This window comes from Coregonus clupeaformis, chromosome 9 (assembly GCF_020615455.1).
Source record: "Coregonus clupeaformis isolate EN_2021a chromosome 9, ASM2061545v1, whole genome shotgun sequence".
Taxonomy (NCBI): domain Eukaryota; kingdom Metazoa; phylum Chordata; class Actinopteri; order Salmoniformes; family Salmonidae; genus Coregonus; species Coregonus clupeaformis.
In genome coordinates this window covers 38,870,121-38,894,912 of record NC_059200.1, presented here as the reverse complement: position 1 = coordinate 38,894,912, position 24,792 = coordinate 38,870,121, and the positions used below count along the sequence as shown (strand labels likewise).

The window sequence follows — 24,792 nt, the reverse complement described above, 5'->3', positions numbered from 1 at the left end:
AAAACACCATTGTGAGTAGTTTCATGTGATAGAGAGGATATATAAATATGCAACAACTAGATTGAGTTGCTAATATGACTAGGATTGTGCCTTTTGCTACTGGACAATGAAAGAAAGTTGATTTGAAAACCAATCGAGAAAAAGGCTACTTTTTTCAATGGCATATGGAAGTCTTTATAAAATAATTCCCTGCAGGTTAGATTTTTGCTAGCTAGCTACTTTGAAGCAAGGTAAGATATTCCTCATTAATATTTTTTACATTTACATTTTAGTCATTTAGCAGACGCTCTTATCCAGAGCGACTTAGTTAGTGAGTGCATACATTTTCCATACTGGCCCCCCGTGGGAATCGAACCCACAACCCTGGCGTTGCAAGCGCCATGCTCTACCAACTGAGCTACAATAATATGTAGGAAAATGTTCAGGATATGTCTCCAGCTTATACAGTATGTCATACTGTATGTCTCCAGCACATTGCAAAGTGGTGTGTGACGCACTTAAGCCTGCCTAGTTGCCTATGCACTTGAATGGCGAATGTGAAGCATACTTCAATTTACCAGTTGAGAAACATTTTTTTTAGCTCTTTTAATCGTGCCCATATTTTATTTTTTACATGCTATTTCCTTTGGAATTGTTGGTAAATTATTGGGCTTGTTAAAGCAGCTGTTTCACTCCAGCAGCAACAAACAGCTGAGCGAATTTTTTATATATATATATATATATATGTGTGTATGTGTGTGTGTGTGTGTATATACAGTGGGGAGAACAAGTATTTGATACACTGCCGATTTTGCATGTTTTCCTACTTACAAAGCATGTAGAGGTCTGTAATTTTTATCATAGGTACACTTCAACTGAAAAAATCCAGAAAATCACATTGTATGATTTTTAAGTAATTAATTTGCATTTTATTGCATGACATAAGTATTTGATCACCTACCAACCAGTAAGAATTCCGGCTCTCACAGTTGAAGTGTACCTATGATAAAAATTACAGACCTCTACATGCTTTGTAAGTAGGAAAACCTGCAAAATAGGCAGTGTATCAAATACTTGTTCTCCCCACTGTTAATATATATATATATATATATATATATATATATATATATATATATATACATACACGCAGTGAGGGGAAAAAAGTATTTGAGCCCCTGCTGATTTTGTACGTTTGTCCACTGACAAAGACATGATCAGTCTATAGTTTTAATGGTACGTTTATTTGAACAGTGAGAGACAGAATAACAACAAAAAAATCCAGAAAAACGCATGTCAAAAATGTTATAAATTGATTTACATTTTAATGAGGGAAATAAGTATTTGACCCCTCTGCAAAACATGACTTAGTACTTGGTGGCAAAACCCTTGTTGGCAATCACAGAGTAATCACTTGTAGTTGGCCACCAGGTTTGCACACATCTCAGGAGGGATTTTGTCCCACTCCTCTTTGCAGATCTTCTCCAAGTCATTAAGGTTTCGAGCCTGACGTTTGGCAACTCGAACCTTCAGCACCCTCCACAGATTTTCTATGGGATGAAGGTCTGGAGACTGGCTAGGCCACACCACACCAGGACCTTAATGTGCTGCTTCTTGAGCCACTCCTTTGTTGCCTTGGCCGTGTGTTTGGGTCATTGTCATGCTGTAATACCCATCCACGACCCATTTTCAATGCCCTGGCTGAGGGAAGGAGGTTCTCACCCAAGATTTGACAGTACATGGCCCCGTCCATCGTCCCTTTGATGCGGTGAAGTTGTCCTGTCCCCTTAGCATGAAAACACACCCAAAGCATAATGTTTCCACCTCCATGTTTGACGGTGGGGATGGTGTTCTTGGGGTCATAGGCAGCATTCCTCCTCCTCCAAACACGGCGAGTTGAGTTGATGGCAAAGAGCTCAATTTTGGTCTCATCTGACCACAACACTTTCACCCAGTTCTCCTCTGAATCATTCAGATGTTCATTGGCAAACTTCAGACGGGCCTGTACAGTGGGGGAAAAAAAGTATTTAGTCAGCCACCAATTGTGCAAGTTCTCCCACTTAAAAACATGAGAGAGGCCTGTAATTTTCATCATAGGTACACGTCAACTATGACAGACAAAATGAGAAAAAAAATCCAGAAAATCACATTGTAGGATTTTTTATGAATTTATTTGCAAATTATGGTGGAAAATAAGTATTTGGTCAATAACAAAAGTTTCTCAATACTTTGTTATATACCCTTTGTTGGCAATGACACAGGTCAAACGTTTTCTGTAAGTCTTCACAAGGTTTTCACACACTGTTGCTGGTATTTTGGCCCATTCCTCCATGCAGATCTCCTCTAGAGCAGTGATGTTTTGGGGCTGTCACTGGGCAACACGGACTTTCAACTCCCTCCAAAGATTTTCTATGGGGTTGAGATCTGGAGACTGGCTAGGCCACTCCAGGACCTTGAAATGCTTCTTACGAAGCCACGCCTTCGTTGCCCGGGCGGTGTGTTTGGGATCATTGTCATGCTGAAAGACCCAGCCACGTTTCATCTTCAATGCCCTTGCTGATGGAAGGAGGTTTTCACTCAATCTCACGATACATGGCCCCATTCATTCTTTCCTTTACACGGATCAGTCGTCCTGGTCCCTTTGCAGAAAAACAGCCCCAAAGCATGATGTTTCAACCCCCATGCTTCACAGTAGGTATGGTGTTCTTTGGATGCAACTCAGCATTCTTTGTCCTCCAAACACGACGAGTTGAGTTTTTACCAAAAAGTTATATTTTGGTTTCATCTGACCATATGACATTCTCCCAATCCTCTTCTGGATCATCCAAATGCTTCAGACGGGCCTGGACATGTACTGGCTTAAGCAGGGGGGCACGTCTGGCACTGCAGGATTTGAGTCCCTGGCGGCGTAGTGTGTTACTGATGGTAGGCTTTGTTACTTTGGTCCCAGCTCTCTGCAGGTCATTCACTAGGTGCCCCCGTGTGGGTCTGGGATTTTTGCTCACCGTTCTTGTGATCATTTGGACCCCATGGGGTGAGATCTTGCGTGGAGCCCCAGATCGAGGGAGATTATCAGTGGTCTTGTATGTCTTCCATTTCCTAATAATTGCTCCCACAGTTGATTTCTTCAACCCAAGCTGCTTACCTATTGCAGATTCAGTCTTCCCAGCCTGGTGCAGGTCTACAATTTTGTTTCTGGTGTCCTTTGACAGCTCTTTGGTCTTGGCCATAGTGGAGTTTGGAGTGTCACTGTTTGAGGTTGTGGACAGGTGTCTTTTATACTGATAGCAAGTTCAAACAGGTGCCATTAATACAGGTAACGAGTGGAGGACAGAGGAGCCTCTTAAAGAAGAAGTTACAGGTCTGTGAGAGCCAGAAATCTTGCTTGTTTGTAGGTGACCAAATACTTATTTTCCACCATAATTTGCAAATAAATTCATTAAAAAATCCTACAATGTGATTTTCTGGATTTCTTTTTCTCATTTTGTCTATTATAGTTGACGTGTACCTATGATGAAAATTACAGGCCTCTCTCATATTTTTAAGTGGGAGAACTTGCACAATTGGTGGCTGACTAAATACTTTTTTCCCCCACTGTATATGTGCTTTCTTGAACAGGGGGACCTTGCGGGCGCTGCAGGATTTCAGTCCTTCACGGCGTAGTGTGTTACCAATTGTTTTCTTGGTGACTATGGTCCCAGCTGCCTTGAGATCATTGACAAGATCCTCCCGTGTAGTTCTGGGCTGATTTCTCACCGTTCTCATGATCATTGCAACTCCACGAGGTGAGATCTTGCATGGAGCCCCAGGCCGAGGGAGATTGACAGTTATTTTGTGTTTCTTCCATTTGCGAATAATCGCACCAACTGTTGTCACCTTCTCACCAAGCTGCTTGGTGATGGTCTTGTAGCCCATTCCAGCCTTGTGTAGGTCTTCAATCTTGTCCCTGACATCCTTGGAGAGCTCTTTGGTCTTGGCCATGGTGGAGAGTTTGGAATCTGATTGATTGATTGCTTCTGTGGACAGGTGTCTTTTATACAGGTAACAAACTGAGATTAGGAGCACTCCCTTTAAGGGTGTGCTCCTAATCTCAGCTTGTTACCTGTATAAAAGACACCTGGGAGCCAGAAATCTTTCTGATTGAGAGGGGGTCAAATACTTATTTCCCTCATTAAAATGCAAATCAATCTATAACATTTTTGACATGCGTTTTTCAGGATTTTTTTGTTGTTATTCTGTCTCTCACTGTTCAAATAAACCTACCATTAAAATTATAGACTGATCATTTCTTTGTAGTGGGCAAACGTAAAAATCAGCAGGGGATCAAATACTTTTTTTCCTCACTGTATTTTAAGGCCTACCTTCAAACTCAGTGCGTCTTTGCTTGACATCATGGGAAAATCAAAAGAAATCAGCTAAGACCTCCGAAAAAAATTGTAGACCTCCACAAGTCTGGGTCATCCTTGGGAGCAATTTCCAAATGCCTGAAGGTACCATGTTCATCTGTACAAACAATAGTACGCAAGTATAAACACCATGGGACCACGCAGCCGTCATACTGCTCAGGAAGGAGACGCGTTCTGTCTCCTAGAGATGAACGTACTTTGGTGCGAAAAGTGCAACTCAATCCCAGAACAACAGCAAAGGACCTTGTGAAGATGCTGGAGGAAATAGGTACAAAAGTATCTATATCCACAGTAAAACGAGTCCTATATCGACATAACCTGAAAGGCCGCTCAGCAAGGAAGAAGCCACTGCTCCAAAACTGCCATAAAAAAGCCAGACTACGGTTTGCAACTGCACATGGGGACAAAGATCGTACTTTTTGGAGAAATGTCCTCTGGTCTGATGAAACAAAAATAGAACTGTTTGGCCATAATGACCATCGTTATGTTTGGAGGAAAAAGGGGGTGCTTGCAAGCCGAAGGACACCATCCCAACCATGAAGCACGGGGGTCGTAGCATCATGCTGTGGGGGTGCTTTGCTGCAGGAGGGACTGGTGCACTTCACAAAATAGATGGCATCATGAGGAAGGAAAATTATGTGGATATATTGAAGCAACATCTCAAGACATCAGTCAGGAAGTTAAAGCTTGGTTGAAAATGTGTCTTCCAAATGGACAATGACCCCAAGCATACTTCCAAAGTTGTGGCAAAATGGCTTAAGGACAACAAAGTCAAGGTATTGGAGTGGCCATCACAAATCCCTGATCTCAATCCTATAGAAAATGTGTGGTTAGAACTGAAAAAGCGTGTGCAAGCAAGGAGGCCTACAAACCTGACTCAGTTACACCAGCTCTGTCAGGAGGAATGGGCCAAAATTCACCCAACTTATTGTGGGAAGCTTGTGGAAGGCTACCCGAAACGTTTGACCCAAGTTAAACAATTTAAATGCTACCAAATACTAATTGAGTGTATGTAAACTTCTGACCCACTGGGAATGTGATGAAAGAAATAAAAGCTGAAATAATCATTCTCTCTACTATTATTCTGACATTTCACATTCTTAAAATAAAGTGGTGATCGTAACTGACCTAAGACAGGGAATTCTTACTAGGATTAAATGTCAGGAATTGTGAAAAACTGAGTTTAAACGTATTTGGCTAAGGTGTATGTAAACTTCGGACTTCAACTGTATATGTGTGTGTGTGTGTGTGTGTGTGTGTGTGTGTGTGTGTGTGTATGTGTATATATATATGTACAGTGGGGAGAACAAGTATTTGATACACTGCCGATTTTGCAGGTTTTCCTACTTACAAAGCATGTAGAGGTCTGTAATTTTTATCATAGGTACACTTCAACTGTGAGAGACGGCATCTAAAACAAAAATCCAGAAAATCACATTGTATGATTTTTAAGTAATTAATTTGCATTTTATTGCGTGACATAAGTATTTGATCACCTACCAACCAGTAAGAATTCCGGCTCTCACAGACCTGTTAGTTTTTCTTTAAGAAGCCCTCCTGTTCTCCACTCATTACCTGTATTAACTGCACCTGTTTGAACTCGTTACCTGTATAAAAGACACCTGTCCACACACTCAATCAAACAGACTCCAACCTCAACCACAATGGCCAAGACCAGAGAGCTGTGTAAGGACATCAGGGATACAATTGTAGACCTGCACAAGGCTGGGATGGGCTACAGGACAATAGGCAAGCAGCTTGGTGAGAAGGCAACAACTGTTGGCGCAATTATTAGAAAATGGAAGAAGTTCAAGATGACGGTCAATCACCCTCGGTCTGGGGCTCCATGCAAGATCTCACCTCGTGGGGCATCAATGATCATGAGGAAGGGTGAGGGATCAGCCCAGAACTACACGGCAGGACCTGGTCAATGACCTGAAGAGAGCTGGGACCACAGTCTCAAAGAAAACCATTAGTAACACACTACACCGTCATGGATTAAAATCCTGCAGCGCACGCAATGTCCCCCTGCTCAAGCCAGCGCATGTCCAGGCCCGTCTGAAGTTTGCCAATGACCATTTGGATGATCCAGAGGAAGAATGGGAGAAGGTCATGTGGTCTGATGAGACAAAAATAGAGCTTTTTGGTCTAAACTCCACTCGCCGTGTTTGGAGGAAGAAGAAGGATGAGTACAACCCCAAGAACACCATCCCAACCGTGAAGCATGGAGGTGGAAACGTCATTCTTTGGGGATGCTTTTCTGCAAAGGGGACTGGACGACTGCACCGTATTGAGGGGAGGATGGATGGGGCCATGTATCGCGAGATCTTGGCCAACAACCTCCTTCCCTCAGTAAGAGCATTGAAGATGGGTCGTGGCTGGGTCTTCCAGCATGACAACGACCCGAAACACACAGCCAGGGCAACTAAGGAGTGGCTCCGTAAGAAGCATCTCAAGGTCCTGGAGTGGCCTAGCCAGTCTCCAGACCTGAACCGAATATAACATCTTTGGAGGGAGCTGAAAGTCCGTATTGCCCAGCGACAGCCCCGAAACCTGAAGGATCTGGAGAAGGTCTGTATGGAGGAGTGGGCCAAAATCCCTGCTGCAGTGTGTGCAAACCTGGTCAAGACCTACAGGAAATGTATGATCTCTGTAATTGCCAACAAAGGTTTCTGTACCAAATATTAAGTTCTGCTTTTCTGAACATAGATTCCAAGATGGCGTAGTAGTGCAGTCCTGTTTTTGTCGTGTGTCTGTAAATAGCCTGTAAATACCCTGTTTTTTTTGTATTTTTCGTACATATTTTCCTATCAGACTTTTCATCCTTCTACAAAATATAATTTCCTGCAACCCGCCTCACTCAATGTGGAACGGATTCTATTATTGACTTACCTTTTATCTAGAATCTCCAGTTGAAACTAGCTAGCCAGCTAACTAGCTACTTGCTATTAGCCACAGTTGCTATTTCACCCAGAACATTGGATTTTCTGCCGGAATAATTTAATCACTGGACATTAATCACCGGATCGCAACTAGCTAGCCGCAACCGAATGGATGTTGCTGTTTGGCTAATCACCACTGCCCCCGATGCAAGCACCAGTTAGCCTCGAGCTAGCCTAGAGTCAGGCTCATATCCCGGCTATCTACCTCTAGGTCTACCGGACGGGAGTAGCCAGCTAACTAGCTACTTGCTATCAGCTACCGTTAGGGGTTTTTCACCATTGTCCTTGGCCTGCACCACCTACCAGCCAGCTCTAGTCTGGACTATTATTCGGCCAGTCTGCACTGTCTGCACAGCGCGTTATCGACCCAGAACATATCAGTTTTTCTGCCGGAATCACTGAATCACTGGACCTTTAACTCCGGATTCATCGCTACCAGCTAGCTGCTACAAAATGGACGTTGAGGTCTGGCTAATCATCCTGAGCTAGGCCCATCTCCCATCTCCCGGCTATCTACCTCTCTGTCAACCGGACGGGACCACCTAGTGTTGACACGGAGCCCCGCCGATCCAACACGACTGGTTTGCCGACGAAATAGTCTGATGTGGTTTCAACAGGCTTCCCGCTGCGACGACCACGAAGATCCATCTGCCAGCCCCGGCCCGCTAGCACACGCAAACTACAACTGTGCTCCCTGCTAGCTGTGCTGAAGCACCAATTTGAACTGCTCTCGGACTCACATATTGCTGTTCACTGGACCTTATGATCACTCAGCTGCACAGCTGATGCCTGCTGGACTGTTCCTTTACACGGTACCCTGTCCTGTTTATTCTGTTTAGTCTTAGCCCAAACGTTATCGCTATTTCCAGTTGTGTCTTAGCTCTCTCTAATAACACCTGTGACTGCTTTATGCCTCTCTCCCATGTCAATTATGCCTTGCCTATTGCTGTTTGGGTTAGTTCTTATTATACAATTTCACTGTAGAACCCCTAGTCCCTCTCAAACTGCCTCATATAGTTCCTTTGTTCCACCCCCCATACACGCCGAGACCGGCTCAATCGATGCCTCCGATGACGCTATCTCTTTCATTGTTACCCAACGCTTAGGGTTACCTGAACTGTACTCATATCCTTCCATATCCTTTTCTGTACATAATGCCCTGAATCTTTTCTACAACGCCCGGAGAACTGCCCCCTTTATTCTATGTACCCAACGCACTAGAAGACCAGTTCTTAAAGCCTTTAGTCGTATCCTTATTCTAGTCCTCCTCTGTTCCTCTGGTGATGTAGAGGCTAACCCAGGCCCTGCAGCCCCCAGTATCACTCCTACTCCCCAGGAGCTATCATTTGTTGACTTCTGTAACCGTAAAAGTCTTGGTTTTCTGCACATAAATATCAGAAGCCTCCTTCCTAAGTTTGAGTTATTCACTGCGTTAGCACACTCCGCCAACCCTGATGTTCTAGCAGTGTCTGAATCCTGGCTTAGGAAGGCCACCAAAAATTCTGAAATTTCCATCCCCAACTATAACATTTTCCGTCTAGATAGAACTGCCAAAGGGGGGTGGAGTTGCAATCTACTGTAGAGATAGCCTGCAGAGCTCCATCATACTATCCAGGTCTGTGCCCAAACAGTTTGAGCTTCTACTTCTAAAAATCCACCTTTCCAGAAATAAATCTCTCACTGTTGCCGCTTGCTACAGACCCCCTCAGCCCCCAGCTGTGCCCTGGACACCATATGTGAATTGATTGCCCCCATCTATCCTCAGAGTTCGTACTGCTTGGTGACCTAAATTGGGATATGCTTAACACCCCGGCCATCCTACAATCTAAACTAGATGCCCTCAATCTCACACAAATTATCAACGAACCTACCAGGTACAACCCTAAATCCGTAAACATGGGTACCCTCATAGATATCATCCTGACTAACTTACCCTCTAAATACACCTCCACTGTCTTCAACCAGGATCTCAGCGATCACTGCCTTATTGCCTGCGTCCGTAACGGGTCCGCGGTCAAACGACCACCCCTCATCACCTGTCAAACGCTCCCAAAAACACTTCAGCGAGCAGGCCTTCCTAATTGACCTGGCCCAGGTATCCTGGATGGATATAGATCTCATTCCGTCAGTAGAGGATGCCTGGTTGTTCTTTAAAAGTAATTTCCTCTCAATCTTAAATAGACATGCCCCATTCAAAAAATACAGAACTAAGAACAGATATAGCCCCTGGTTCTCCTCAGACTTGACTGCCCTTGACCAGCACAAAAACATCCTGTGGCGTACAGCATTAGCATCAAATAGCCCCCGCGATATGCAACTTTTCAGGGAAGTTAGGAACCAATATACACAAGCAGTTAGGAAAGCAAAGGCTAACTTTTTCAAACAGAAATTTGCATCCTGTAGCACTAACTCCAAAAAGTTTTGGGACACTGTAAAGTCCATGGAAAATAAGAGCACTTCCTCCCAGCTGCCCACTGCACTGAGGCTAGGAAACACTATCACCACCGATAAATCTACAATAATCGAGAATTTCAACAAGCATTTTGCTACGGCTGGCCATGCTTTCCACCTGGCTACCACTACCCCGGCCACCAGCTCTGCACCCTCCGCTGCAACTTGCCCATGCCCCCCCGCTTCTCCTTCACACAAATCCAGACAGCTGATGTTCTAAAAGAGCTGCAAAATCTGGACCCCTACAAATCATCTGGGCTAGACAATCTGGACCCTTTCTTTCTAAAACTAGCCGCCGAAATTGTCGCAACCCCTATTACTAGCCTGTTCAACCTCTCTTTCGTAACGTCTGAGATCCCCAGAGATTGGAAAGCTGCCGCGGTCATCCCCCTCTTCAAAGGGGGTGACACTCTAGATCCAAACTGTTACAGACCCATATCCATCCTGCCCTGCCTTTCAAAAAGTTTTTGAAAGCCAAGTCAACAAACAGATCACCGACCATTTCGAATCCCACCGTACCTTCTCCGCTATGCAATCCGGTTTCCGAGCTGGTCATGGGTGCACTTCAGCCACGCTCAAGGTCCTAAACGATATTATAACCGCGATCGATAATAGACAGTACTGTGCAGCCGTTTTCATTGACCTGGCCAAGGCTTTCGACTCTGTCAACCACCGCATTCTTATTGGCAGACTAAATAGCCTTGGTTTCTCAAATGACTGCCTCGCCTGGTTCACCAACTACTTCTCAGATAGAGTTCAATGTGTCAAATCGGAGGGCCTGTTGTCTGGACCTATGGCAGTCTCTATGGGGGTGCCACAGGGTTCAATTCTTGGGCCGACTCTTTTCTCTGTGTATATCAATGACGTTGCTCTTGCTGCTGGTGACTCTCAGATCCACCTCTACGCAGACGACACCATTTTGTATACATCTGGCCCTTCATTGGACACTGTGTTAACAAACCTCCAAACGAGCTTCAATTCCATACAACACTCCTTCAGTAGCCTCCAACTGCTCTTAAACACAAGTAAAACTAAATGCATGCTCTTCAACCGAACGCTGCTTGCACCCGCCCACCCGACTAGAATCACTACTCTCGACGGGTCTGACCTAGAGTATGTGGACAACTACAAATATCTAGGTGTCTGGTTAGACTGTAAACTCTCCTTCCAGACTCACATTAAGAATCTCCAATCCAAAGTTAAATCTAGAATCGGTTTCCTATTTCGCAACAAAGCCTCCTTCACTCATGCTGCCAAACATGCCCTCGTAAAACTGACTATCCTACCGATCCTTGACTTCGGCGATGTCATTTACAAAATAGCCTCCAACACTCTACTCAGCAAATTGGATGTAGTCTATCACAGTGCCATCCGTTTTGTCTCCAAATCCCCATATAATACCCACCACTGTGACCTGTACGCTCTTGTTGGCTGGTCCTCACTACATATTCGTCGCCAAACCCACTGGCTCCAGGCCATCTATAAATCACTGCTAGGCAAATCCCCGCCTTATCTTAGCTCATTGGTCACCATAGCAACACCTACCCGTAGTCTGCGCTCCAGCGGGTATATCTCACTGGTCATCCCCAAAGCCAACACCTCCTTTGGCCGCAATTCCTTCCAGTTCTCTGCTGCCAATGACTGGAACAAATTGCAAAAATCTCTGAAGCTGGAGACACTTATCTCCCTCACTAACTTTAAGCATCAGTTGTCAGAGCACCTTACCAATCACTGCACCTGTACACAGCCCATCTGAAATTAGCCCGCCCAACTACCTCATCCCTATATTGTTATCTATTTTGCTCATTTGTACCCCAGTATCTCTATTTGCACATCATCTCTTGCACATCTATCATTCCAGTGTTAATACTAATTGTAATTATTTTGCACTATAGCCTATTTTATTGCCTTACCTCCATAACTTGCTAAATTTGCACACTGTATATTATATGTATTTCTGTTGTATTTTTGACTTTGTTTTTGTTTTACCCCATATGTAACTCTGTGTTTGTTTTTATCGCACTGCTATGCTTTATCTTGGCCAGGTCGCAGTTGTAAATGAGAACTTGTTCTCAACTGGTTTACCTGGTTAAATAAAGGTGAAATAAAAAAATAAAAATAAAAATGTATCAAATATTTATGTCATGCAATAAAATGCAAATTAATTACTTAAAAATCATACAATGTGATTTTCTAGATTTTTTTTTTTTTTTAGATTCCGTCTCTCACAGTTGAAGTGTACCTATGATAAAAATTACAGACCTCTACATGCTTTGTAAGTAGGAAAACCTGCAAAATCGGCAGTGTATCAAATACTTGTTCTCCCCACTGTATATGTGTATTTTTTTTATCCTGAACAATTGACCAGCTCCAATTGTATTAATTGTCTTTTCTTTTCTTTTTTTGGGACAAAAGCCGACTATTACCGGCTAATGGAAACACTGACACACACACACACACACCATTATACCATCATGTCATGTCTTAGTAAGGAGGACACAAATTGTGTTTTAAACCCTCAGCTCCTTGCATCCAAATTAGACAGACCCACAAACCTTTTTGATGCCAGGGCTCAGGGCCTCAAACTTGGCAAGAACATCTTTGAGTTGTCAAATTAAGGTCCTATATGCTCATCATAACTGTGTTCATTTTGTGAGCAGGCAGCCAGAGTCAGAGATAGTTGAGTATCTTAAAACACATTGGAGGAGAAGGTCCGATCGGAGGGACTTTGGATCTTCTCCTCCTATGTGGATTAAGGAGGTGAGGAGAGAGGTCTTTGAGTTGTTACATGAAGGTCCTATATGCTCATAATAATAACCATGTACATTTTGTGAGCAGACAGCCAGGGCCAGAGATAGTTAAGTATCTCGATAGGGAGAAGACAACGGAAGATGATCCGAGCTATACGTGCAGATCAGTTTTAGAATTGAGTAAGAGGCAGTTCTATTCAGGCCAGGTGTAGGTAGAAGCCATATTTTCTAATAGAAATCTTAATCGAGGATAACTTCACAGAATGCTTTATGCAGCTACAGTGCCTTCAGAAAGTATTCATACCCCTTGACTTATTCCACATTTTGTTGTGTTACAGCCTGATTTCAAAATTGATTTAAAAAATGTTTTCTCACCCATCTACACACAATACCCCATAATGACAAAGTGAAAACATGTTTTTAGAAATTGTGGCAAATGTATTGAAAAAATGAATACATTTACATAAGTATTCACACCCCTGAGTCAATACTTTGTAGAAGCAACTTTGGCAGCGATTACGGCTGTGAGTCTTTCTGGGTAAGTCTCTAAGAGCTTTCCACACCTGGTTTGTGCAATATTTGCCCAATATTCTTTTCGAAGTTCTTGAAGCTCTGTCAAATTGGTTGTTGATCATTGCTAGACAACCATTTTCAAGTCTTGCCATAGATTTTCAAGTAGATTTAAGTCAACTGTAACTCAGCCACTCAGGAACATTCACTGTCTTCTTGGTAAGCAACTCCAGTGTAGATTTGGCCTTGTGTTTTAGGTTATTGTCCTGCTGAAAGGCGAATTCATCTCAGTGTCTGGTGGAAATCAGACTGAACCAGGTTTTCCTCTATGATTTTGCCTTTGCTTAGCTCCAGTTAAATTTTTTTATCCTGAAAAACTCCCCAGTCCTTAAAGATTACAAGCATACCCATAACATGATGCAGCCACCACTATGCTTGAAAATATGGAGAGTGGTACTCAGTAATGTGTTGGATTGGATTTGCCCCAAACATAACACTTTGTATTCAGGACAAAAAGTTAATTTCTTACTTTAGTGCCTTGTCACAAACAGGATGCATGTTTTGGAATGTTTTTATTCTGTACAGGCTTCCTTATTTTCATGCTGTCAATTAGGTTAGTATTGTGGAGTAACTACAATGTTGTTGAGCCAGCCTCAGTTTTCTCCTATCACAGTCATTAAACTCTGTAACTGTTTTAAAGTCGCCATTGGCCTAATGGTGAAATCTCTGAGCGGTTTCCTTCCTCTCTTGCAACCGAGTTAGGAAGGATGTCTGTATCTTTGTAGTGACTGAGTGTATTGATACACCATCTAAAGTGTAATTAATAACTTCACCATGCTCAAAGGGATATTCATTGTCTGTCTGTTTTTTACCCAATAGGGGCCCTTCTTTGAGAGGCATTGGAAAACCTCCCTGGTCTTTGTGGTTGAATCTGTGTTTGAAATTCACTGCTCGACTGAGGGACCTTACAGATAATTGTATGTGTGGGGTACAGAGATGAGGTAGTCATTCAAAAATCATGTTAAACACTATTATCCATGCAACTTATGTGACTTGTTTAGCACATTTTTACTCCTGAACTTATTTAGGCTTGCCATAACAAAGCGGTTGAATACTTTTCAGCTTTTCATTTTTAATTAATTTGTAAACATTTATGAAAACATGATTCCACTTTGACATTATGGGGTATTGTGTGTATGCCAGTGACAAATAAATCTCAATTTAATCCATTTTAAATTCAGGCACAACAAAATGTGGGAAAAGTCAAGAGGTGTGAATACCTTCTGAAGGCGCTGTAGGTTTGCATCTTTATGGTTTGTCCACTCACTCCTGTACAACATTCACTGTGTTCAACATTTATCACAGAAATATTGTTTCATTTATACACACTTACTGTGCTGTGAAAAAGTATTTGCCCCCTTTCTGATTTTCTAGATTTTTGCATATTTTCCTAACTGAATGTTATCAGTTCTTCAACCAAAACCTAATATTAGATAAAGGGAAACCGAGTGACAAAGAACACAACATTTGTCATACTTATTTCATTTATTTAATAAACAAAGTTATGCAACACCTAATGCCCCTGTGTGAAAAAGTATTTGCCCCCTAACGCTCAATAACTGGTTGTGCCACCTTTAGCTGCATTGACAGCAACCAAACGCTTCCTGTAGTTGTTTTTCAGTCTCACATAGCTGTGAAGGAATTCTACCCCACGTTTCAATGCAGAACTGCTTTAACTCAGTGACATTTGTGGGTTTTGGAGCATGAACTACTTGTTTCAGGTCCTGCCACAACATCTAAATCGGGTTTTTTGATAAATGCAGAAAATCGGCAATCAAAATAAAGCTCTACCACAGCGACCATGTTATTGTTGTGATGCCTATTTGATTCTGAGTTGGGGCATATAAAGTTTGTATGGGAAAACTATTTTTAAGATGCCTACTTTTAGTTTCTCCGAAACTCATTTCACTCGCGCAAAAGAATAGAAGCTTGCGCTGCTAGTGCTAGCACATGCGCAGATCTAATACACCACTGTAATTCTGATTTTAAGACGTTAACATGTCCTAATAATTTGAAAGATTGCGCAGAAAACCAGTTTTAATCGGCGTATGCTTACTTTGATTATGACCTTACACTGATTTAAGATAAGCAGAGTAAGGTGTTTATATGACTAATGCCATATTCGGCCTACTGCCATAATCAGTTTAATGTCGAATTATTAGTGTGCATGTAAACATCATTGAGAGCAGTATTCATGGTTCCTTCAATGATGGCAAGTCGTCCAGGTCCTGAGGCAGCAAAGCAAGACATAACGGGACCCATGTCGTCAAGAAATTTCCACTTTTGACTTATCTGTCCATAGAACATTCTTCCAGGATTCTTGACGATCATCCAGGGGCTTTTTGGCAAACTTGAGTCGATTTGTTGGAGGACATGGGTCCCGTTATGTCTCGCAAAAACCAAACACTGCATTCCACAGTAAGAACCTCATACCAATTGTCCAGCATGATGGTGGTAGTGTGGCGGTTTGGGGATGCTTTGCTGCCTCAGGACCTGGACGACTTGCCATCATTGAAGGAACCATAATTCTGCCCTGTATCAGAGAATTCTACAGGAGAATGAAAGGCCATCCGTCCGTGAGCTGAAACTGAAGCACAGCTGGGTCATGCAGAAAGATAATAATCTAAAACACACAAGCAAGTCTACATCAGAATGGCTGAAAAGCAACACATTGTTAGTTTTGGAATGGCTTAGTCAAAGTCCAGACCTAAACCTGATTCATTCTTGAAAATCCACAAATGTCACTGAGTTAAAGCATTTATGCATGGAAAAGTGGGACAAAATTCCTCTACAGGAAGCGTTTGGTTGCGGTAGGAAAAAGGTGATACAACCAGTTACTTTTTCACACAGGGGGATTGGGTTTTGAATTATGTTTAATTAAATAGATGAAATAAGTATCAACATTTTGTGTTATTTGTTCACTCAGGTTCCCTTTATCTAATAGTAGGTTTTGGTTGAAGAACTGATAACATTCAGTGTCAAAAATAGAGAAAATCAGAAAGGGGGCAAATATATTTTCACAGCACTGTAGTTCATTTTAAATGTAAACGGACAAACATCACAAATCTGATGCTTTTCTTTGCAGGGCATATGACCCGGCAGACTACGACCACCTTCCTGTCACTGCGGAGATCAAAGAGCTGTTTCAGTACATCACTCGGTGAGTGGCGCCTGCAGCTCAGATACAGAGCTGTTTGTGTTTATTTACAGCTGACTAAGCTGAATATGCCACTTATTGACATTTCTACACAGGTCGAAAAACAGCCCTTGCTCCAAGCAACAATTCCGCATAATTATTATATATATATATTTTTTAGTAACATTGTTTGTGAATCTGCAGGTATACTCCTCAGACCATTGAACTAGACCACAAGCTTAAACCCTTTATACCTGACTTCATCCCAGCAGTGGGAGACATTGATGCCTTCCTTAAAGTAAGCACATTTTCTCTTAGCTTCACATTTATTTTATGGTGCCAGTTCTTTCCTTCCCTGCTTGATGGAGTCACATTGATGAAATGTCCAATTTGGTGTAAACTTTGTGTTTTCTAATCCAATCAGTGGTTACATCAAAAGATGCAGGGAGGAAGGTGGAATGTAATAATAAGCTCTCCGAGCTGGGCTACTGTCAATTACTTTGTTCCATTGTAACCTCAGGTCCCACGTCCCGATGGCAAAGCAGACAACCTGGGGCTGTTGGTCCTGGATGAGCCATGCACCAAGCAGTCAGACCCCACTGTCCTGTCACTGTGGCTCTCTGAGAACAGCAAGCAGCACAACATTGCGGTAAGAACAACAAGTATAACACGGTGCAGCTTTATAAATCCCCCACAGTCGGGCACAATTTACATCACTGTGCACATAACTATGGGTACTGCTTTGAGACACACACACACACACACACTGCAAATTCATTGATCCCTTCTTTCCATGCGCTGCTCAGGAGGTGAAAGTGAAAAGTGTGGAGAACCCAGAGAAGAATCCCAAAGCCATCGAGAATTGGATCGAGAGCATCAGTGAGCTCCATCGCGCCAAACCCCCAGCCACCGTCCACTACACCAGGCAAATGTTTACTTTACCTCACAGTACTGGTGCTGCCCTAGCCTGGTCCCAGATCTGTTTGTGCTATATAGCAAACTCCAAAACAAATGTTTGGTATGACAATGACCATAAGAGTTTGCTATACAGCACAAACAGATCTGGGACCGGCTAGAACTGGTACTGAAACTGTCACAGACTCTGACCATTATCTGATTCTAAGTCAGTTCAGTGATTTATGTGAAGGTGAATAGACACTGGCTCCGTGCCAAACTTCCAATATCCAAATTTGCATTCTACTAAGAAGGAAGTAATGTATGAATGTATGAACTCACTAACTGTAAGTCGCTCTGGATAAGAGCGTCTGCTAAATGACTAAAAATGTAAAAATATATGCATGTGGTGTGCTAGTATGGACATTGGAATGTAACCACTGATATGAAACGATGGGTGTATTATATTGTTCCAGGTCCATGCCAGACATTGATACTCTAATGCAGGAGTGGCCACCTGAATTTGAAGAGCTGCTGGGAAAGGTTAGTCACCAAACCTGAACTGAATCTGCTCATCTATCTATGGAACAATGGATATTTTAAACAGCAAGAAATTTGACCTGCTAGCTAGCTACTTCCTGTCTGTAATTTCCTGTTCAGCATTGACTTGTCTAAATGCAGCCTTAATTGGACACATCATTGTGACCAAGGTTCATTTTCATACCCCACATTTGATACTCAAATCTAATTTTATTGGTCGCGTACACATATTTTGCAGATGTTATCGCAGGTGCAGCGGAATGCTTATGTTTCTAGCTCCAACAGTGCAGTATTACCGAACAATACAAAACAATACACACAAATCCTATAAATAAGGAAATTAAGAAATATCAGAACAAGCAATGTCAGAGTTCGGGTATACTGAACAAAAATAAAAAAACATGCAACAATTTCAGAGATTTTACTGATTTATAGTTCATATAAGGAAATCTATGGATTTCACATGACTGGGCAGTGGCGCAGCCATGGGTGGGCCTGGGAGGGCATAGGCCCACCCACTTAGGTGCCAGGCCCAACCAATCAGAATTAGTTTTTCCCCACAAAAGGGCTTTATTACAGACAGAAATACTCCTCAGTTTCATCAGCTGTTCGGGTGGCTGGTCTCAGATGATCCCGCAGGTGAAGAAGCCAGATATGCAGGTCCTGGGCTGGCGTGGTCTGCGGTTGTGAGGCCGGTTGGACGTACTGCCAAATTCTCTAAAACAATGTTGGTGGCGTATTATGGTAGAGAAATGAACATTTAATCCTCTGGCAACAGCTCTGGTGGACATTCCTGCAGTCAGCATGCCAATTGCACGCTCCCTCAAAATTGAGACATCTGTGGCATTGTGTTATGTGACAAAAATGCACATTTTAGAGTGGCCGTTTATTGTCCCCAGCACAAGGTGCACCTGTGTAATGATCATGCTGTTTAATCAGCTTCTTGATATGCCACACCTGTCAGGTGGATGGATTATCTTGGCAAATGATAAATGCTCTCTAACAAGGATGTAAACAAATCTGTGCACAAAATAAGAGCGAAATAAGCTTTTTTTGCGTATAAAAAATGTCTGGGATATTTTATTTCAGCTCTTGAAACCAACACTTTACATGTTGCGTTGATATTTTTGTTCGGTGTATATACACTGCTCAAAAAAATAAAGGGAACACTTAAACAACACAATGTAACTCCAAGTCAATCACACTTCTGTGAAATCAAACTGTCCACTTAGGAAGCAACACTGATTGACAATAAATTTCACATTCTGTTGTGCAAATGGAATAGACAACAGGTGGAAATTATAGGCAATTAGCAAGACACCCCCAATAAAGAAGTGGTTCTGCAGGTGGTGACCACAGACCATTTCTCAGTTCCTATGCTTCCTGGCTGATGTTTTGGTTACTTTTGAATGCTGGCGGTGCTTTCACTCTAGTGGTAGCATGAGACGGAGTCTACAACCCACACAAGTGGCTCAGGTAGTGCAGCTCATCCAGGATGGCACATCAATGCGAGCTGTGGCAAGAAGGTTTGCTGTGTCTGTCAGCGTAGTGTCCAGAGCATGGAGGCGCTACCAGGAGACAGGCCAGTACATCAGGAGTCGTGGAGGAGGCCGTAGGAGGGCAACAACCCAGCAGCAGGACCGCTACCTCCACCTTTGTGCAAGGAGGAGCAGGAGGAGCACTGCTAGAGCCCTGCAAAATGACCTCCAGCAGGCCACAAATGTGCATGTGTCTGCTCAAACGGTCAGAAACAGACTCCATGAGGGTGGTATGAGGGCCCGACGTCCACAGGTGGGGGTTGTGCTTACAGCCCAACACCGTGCAGGACGTTTGGCATTTGCCAGAGAACACCAAGATTGGCAAATTCGCCACTGGCGCCCTGTGCTCTTCACAGATGAAAGCAGGTTCACACTGAGCACATGTGACAGACGTGACAGAGTCTAGAGACGCCGTGGAGAACGTTCTGCTGCCTGCAACATCCTCCAGCATGACCGGTTTGGCGGTGGGTCAGTCATGGTGTGGGGTGGCATTTCTTTGGGGGCCGCACAGCCCTCCATGTGCTCGCCAGAGGTAGCCTGACTGCCATTAGGTACCGAGATGAGATCCTCAGACCCCTTGTGAGACCATATGCTGGTGCGGTTGGCCCTGGGTTCCTCCTAATGCAAGACAATGCTAGACCTCATGTGGCTGGAGTGTGTCAGCAGGTCCTGCAAGAGGAAGGCATTGATGCTATGGACTGGCCCGCCCGTTCCCCAGACCTGAATCCAATTGAGCACATCTGGGACATCATGTCTCGCTCCATCCACCAACGCCACGTTGCACCACAGACTGTCCAGGAGTTGGCGGATGCTTTAGTCCAGGTCTGGGAGGAGATCCCTCAGGAGACCATCCGCCACCTCATCAGGAGCATGCCCGGGCGTTGTAGGGAGGTCATACAGGCACGTGGAGGCCACACACACTACTGAGCCTCATTTTGACTTGTTTTGAGGACATTACATCAAAGTTGGATCAGCCTGTAGTGTGGTTTTCCACTTTAATTTTGAGGGTGACTCCAAATCCAGACCTCCATGGGTTGATAAATTTGATTTCCATAGATAATTTTTGTGTGATTTTGTTGTCAGCACATTCAACTATGTAAAGAAAAAAGTATTTAATAAGATTATTTCATTCATTCAGATCTAGGATGTGTTGTTTAAGTGTTCCCTTTATTTTTTTGAGTTGCACCACCTTTTAACCTCAGAACAGCCTCAATTCTACAAGGTGTCTAAAGCGTTCCACATGGATGCTGGCCCATGTTGACTCCAATGCTTCCCACAGTTGTGTCAAGTTGGCTGGATGTCCTTAGGGTGGTGGACCATTCTTGATACACATGGGAAACTGTTGAGCGTGAAAAACCCAGCAGCGTTGCAGTTCTTGACACTCAAACCGATGTGCCTGGCACCTACTAAAATACCACATTCAAAGGCACTTCAATCTTTTGTCTTGCCCATTCATCCTCTGAATGGCACACATACACAATACATGTCTCAATTGTCTCAAGACTTAAAAATCCTTATTTAACCTGTCTCCTCCTCTTAATCTACACTGGTTTAAGTGGCTTTAACAAGTGACATCAATAAGGGATCATAACTTTCACCTGGTCAGTCTATGTCATGGAAAGTGCAGGTGTTCCTAATGTTTTGTACACTCAGTGTATATGATGGTGTGTATAGACAGTATATGAAGAAAAGGTGTGTACAGCAGTAGTTATATGGGATGAGCCTTGACTAGAATACAGTATATACATATGAAGTGGGTAAAACAGTGTATAAACATTGTATTATTGTGACCAGTGTTCAATGACTATGTACGTAGGGCAGCAGTTAAACACTATTAAGTAAAGAAGCTTTCTTATCAACTTCTGGTGTCCTTCAAGAGTTGCTGTGTTCCCTTTGCACAGAAAGCAAAAGCCCAACCATTGTCAAAACTGTTTTCTGTTTTCTCTACCTCAACCCTTCCTCACCTTTTTTTCTAGGTTAGCCTACCAACGGCCGATATCAATTGTGATCTGAACGAGTACATTGAGTTCATATGTGGTGAGTTTTTCTCCATCTCTGCACACAATGCATTCAACAATGTCTGTCTGCTTGTGTAACACATTTGGATAAAACATTTGGACAATCTGGACTCCTATAAGAAATGTGTTAGTTGTGCCTTACTGAATACATTCCTTCTTTTTTTTCACTCTCTCAAAGGAATCCTCGACATCCCCATCTACAAGAGCCGGATTCACTCACTCCATGTGCTGTTCACCCTTTACTCTGAGTTCAAAAACTCACAGGTACCGCAGTATTTACTCCCCTAACTTTCAGTTCAGTAGGGACCATTGGGATGACAGTGTCATCATGTCTGCTGTGATTGTCATGTTCTTTCAGTAGTTTATTTCTGACAAAATTGTTAAAAAGCCAATTTTGCGGAACAGCACCATAAACATGAATTATAAATAGCACAATTTGGTGAAATGTCCAAAGTAATGTAACTTATTTAGCTATTTTTCAATGATAATGTTTAGTCCTCCCATCCTAAAAAACATCTCCTTGTTTCAGCATTTCAAAGCCTTAGCGGAGGGTCGAAAGTCAGACACTCTGTCAGCTCCTCGCTCCACCACTGGAGAGCCAGAGACACTGGCCTTTGACTAAGGACAGACAACTAACTCCTGTTGGGTCAAGGACATGTTGTCTTCATTGTCCACCATCAGTGATTACTGTACTTTGTGGAAAGGAGGACGGAAGGATGCATAGATATATGTAAATGTTTGTAAATATGAAGTTATACACTGAACTTTATACAAAGTGCTTTTTAGGATAGACTTACTGTTATGCTGAAGAAATAGCATTGTTTTCTATTTCAAGTAGTCTTTGGTGTGTTAAGTTTCATTAAGTACTTCCTATTATTAAATGAATTCATATGTTTACATGATAGAAGCTGCATTTATATGTATTTATTATCTGTGAATAAAATAGCATGTTTATAGTAGTTTTAACTTCAGGACTCCTTACTGGAATGTTTCTTTCTAAATGGAATGTAGAATAGTGAGTGATAAAGTATGTCCATTGGTGAAGAATCTCGCAATTTCCAAAGAATAAAGTGTAAAGGACTGTTCAACACTCTAAAATGTAGAGGTAAAGGTCAACTGAAATGTGTGTCCTTATAAGCATGGCTTAACTCATTTTCCATACTCAGTATTTCATATGAGTATACTCGTATCTAATTAGCTACTTCAGGAGTGTAGAACCAGTTTAAAATATAAGCATTAAGTCCAATGTTCCAGCTCATAACAGTTTAACCCATGTATTATAATCACACATATATTTGCTTTAAAAGGAAGTCTGATGGCTCTTCCTGTCATCTTTAAAGCCAACAAACGGCAAACTCACATCTCTGTGGTTTGTGGTAGGAAAAAGCACATCATACTTATGTTGAACTAGCCGCTGCACCTTACACCAGTGTGTATGACAGTTCAACTTTTGATCGGTCCAGCAAGCTATGGCATGATGTTAAACTGGCAGAATTTGATGAGCAATTCCACTGAAAACAGTTATTCTATTGCCCCTGTGCACCACAGCAAATTGAGGTAAGTTACTTTGCTTGAAAGTTGGGCTGTGTCTATTAGGTCTTAATCAATAAAATGTCACAATAATGTGCAAAGCGTTCGATTTGCCTGCTGGGGGGCAAGGAGACCCCAGCTCCGCTAAAACTATTGACAACAACTGCGTACCGTTTTCAAGGGATTGTTAAATGTTAACTATTTGGTTGTAATATCATCTCTTGAAGAGCATAGAGCAGAACTACACATTTCTGATTATTCCATGCAAAACAATTGCGCACATTTAACTATCATCAGAGTTATACAGTAAGTAACTGCATGCTTTTCATGATCAGTAAACATCAATTGATCATGTAATTTCGGATACGTGAGGGTAGCCTCACGATATCTCTCAATATTGGCCAACATTAATTGGATATGAGTGATATAACAGTGAACTACAGTCCTTCAGAAAGTATTCACACCCCTTGACATTTTCCACACTTTGTGTTATAGCCTGAATTGAAAATGGATTCAATTTAGATTTTTTTGTCACTGCCTACACACAATATCCGATAATGTCAAAGTTTAATGATGTTTTACAATTTCAAAATGCAAAGCTAAAATGTCTTGAGTTAAGTATTCAACCCCTTTGTTATGACAACCCTAAATAAGTTCAGGAGTAAAAATGTACTTAACAAGTCCCATAAGAAGCATGGACTCACTCTGTGTACAATAATAGTGTTTAACATGATTTTTAAATGACTACCTATCTCTGTACCCCACACATACAATTATCTGTGAGGTCCCTCAGTCAAGCAGTATATTTCAAACAGATTCAACAACAAAGACCAGGGAGGTTTTCCAATACTTTGCAAAGAAGGGTACCTATTGGGTTAAACCAACAACAAAAAAATACCTTGAATAACCCTTTGAGCATGGTGAAGTTATTAATTACACTTTTGATGGTAAATACTGTAAATACACCCAGTCACTACAAAGATACAGGCAGCCTTCCTAAATCAGTTGCCGGAGAGGAAGGAAACCGCACATACATTTCACCATGCGGCCAATAGTGACTAAAACAGTCATCAAAACTGACGATGGATCAACAACATTGTAGTTATTCCACAATACTAACCTAATTGACAGTGAAAAGAAGGAAGTCTGTACAGAATAAAAATAATCCAAAACATGCATCCTGTTTGCAACAAGGCACTAAAGTAATATTGCAAAAAAATTGGCAATTAACTTTTTGTCCTCAATACAAAGTGTTATGTTTGGGGCAAATCCAATACAACACATTACTGAGTACCACTTTCCATATTTTCAAGCATAGTTGTGGCTGCATATCATGTTATGGGTATGCTTGTAATCATTAAGGACTGTGGAGTTTTTCAGGATGAAAAATAAATGGAATGGAGGCAAAATCCTAAAGTAAAACCTGGTTCAGTCTGCTTTCCACCAGACACTGGGAGATTAATTTACCTTTCAGCAAGACAATAACCTAAAACACAAAGCCAAATCTACACTGGAGTTACTTACCAAGAAGACAGTGAATGTTCCTGAGTGGCCGAGTTACAGTTTTGACTTAAATCTACTTGAAAATCTATGGCAAGACCTGAAAATGGTTGTATAGCAATGATCAACAACCAATTTGACAGAGCTTGAAGAATTTCGAAAAGAATAATGGGCAAATATTGCACAAACCAGGTGTGGAAAGTTCTTAGAGACTTACCCAGAAAGACTCACAGCCGTAATCGCTGCCAAAGTTGCTTCTACAAAGTTGCATGTTGTATCGTGTCAATGCTGGTAATTATTGCTGTCAACCAAAGAGTCCGCTTAGGCTGTACTTTGATTATAAGTTTTATTTATATCACAAGATGTCAGCATAAGTTTACAGACCCTGCCGGGCTGGAGAACAGTGTCCAAAGATAATGTCTGTTCTAACCCCCTCTGCCTCCAGCCTATACTTATAAAGAATGCAAAAATATGGGTTGCTCCCTCTGCTGTCCAATCACCTGTCTCCCCTGGGGCGTCACCCTACAAATGGCTACTTTTG

General features: G+C 42.3%; 1 protein-coding gene across 1 annotated transcript in view; it reads left to right on the top strand.

The window, feature by feature from the left end:
* LOC121573964 (intraflagellar transport protein 46 homolog) overlaps positions 1–22,281 on the top strand; it is a 31,826-nt gene extending 9,545 nt beyond the window's left edge. Inside the window, exons 5-12 of the mRNA XM_041886386.2 lie at positions 16,181–16,255; positions 16,436–16,529; positions 16,752–16,880; positions 17,038–17,156; positions 17,602–17,668; positions 21,180–21,240; positions 21,400–21,485; positions 21,751–22,281. Of these exons, the coding sequence (XP_041742320.1) occupies positions 16,181–16,255; positions 16,436–16,529; positions 16,752–16,880; positions 17,038–17,156; positions 17,602–17,668; positions 21,180–21,240; positions 21,400–21,485; positions 21,751–21,843 (724 nt within the window). The 3' untranslated portion in view covers positions 21,844–22,281. The remainder of the gene's footprint in view (positions 1–16,180; positions 16,256–16,435; positions 16,530–16,751; positions 16,881–17,037; positions 17,157–17,601; positions 17,669–21,179; positions 21,241–21,399; positions 21,486–21,750) is intronic.
* The last annotated feature ends 2,511 nt before the right edge of the window (positions 22,282–24,792 follow it).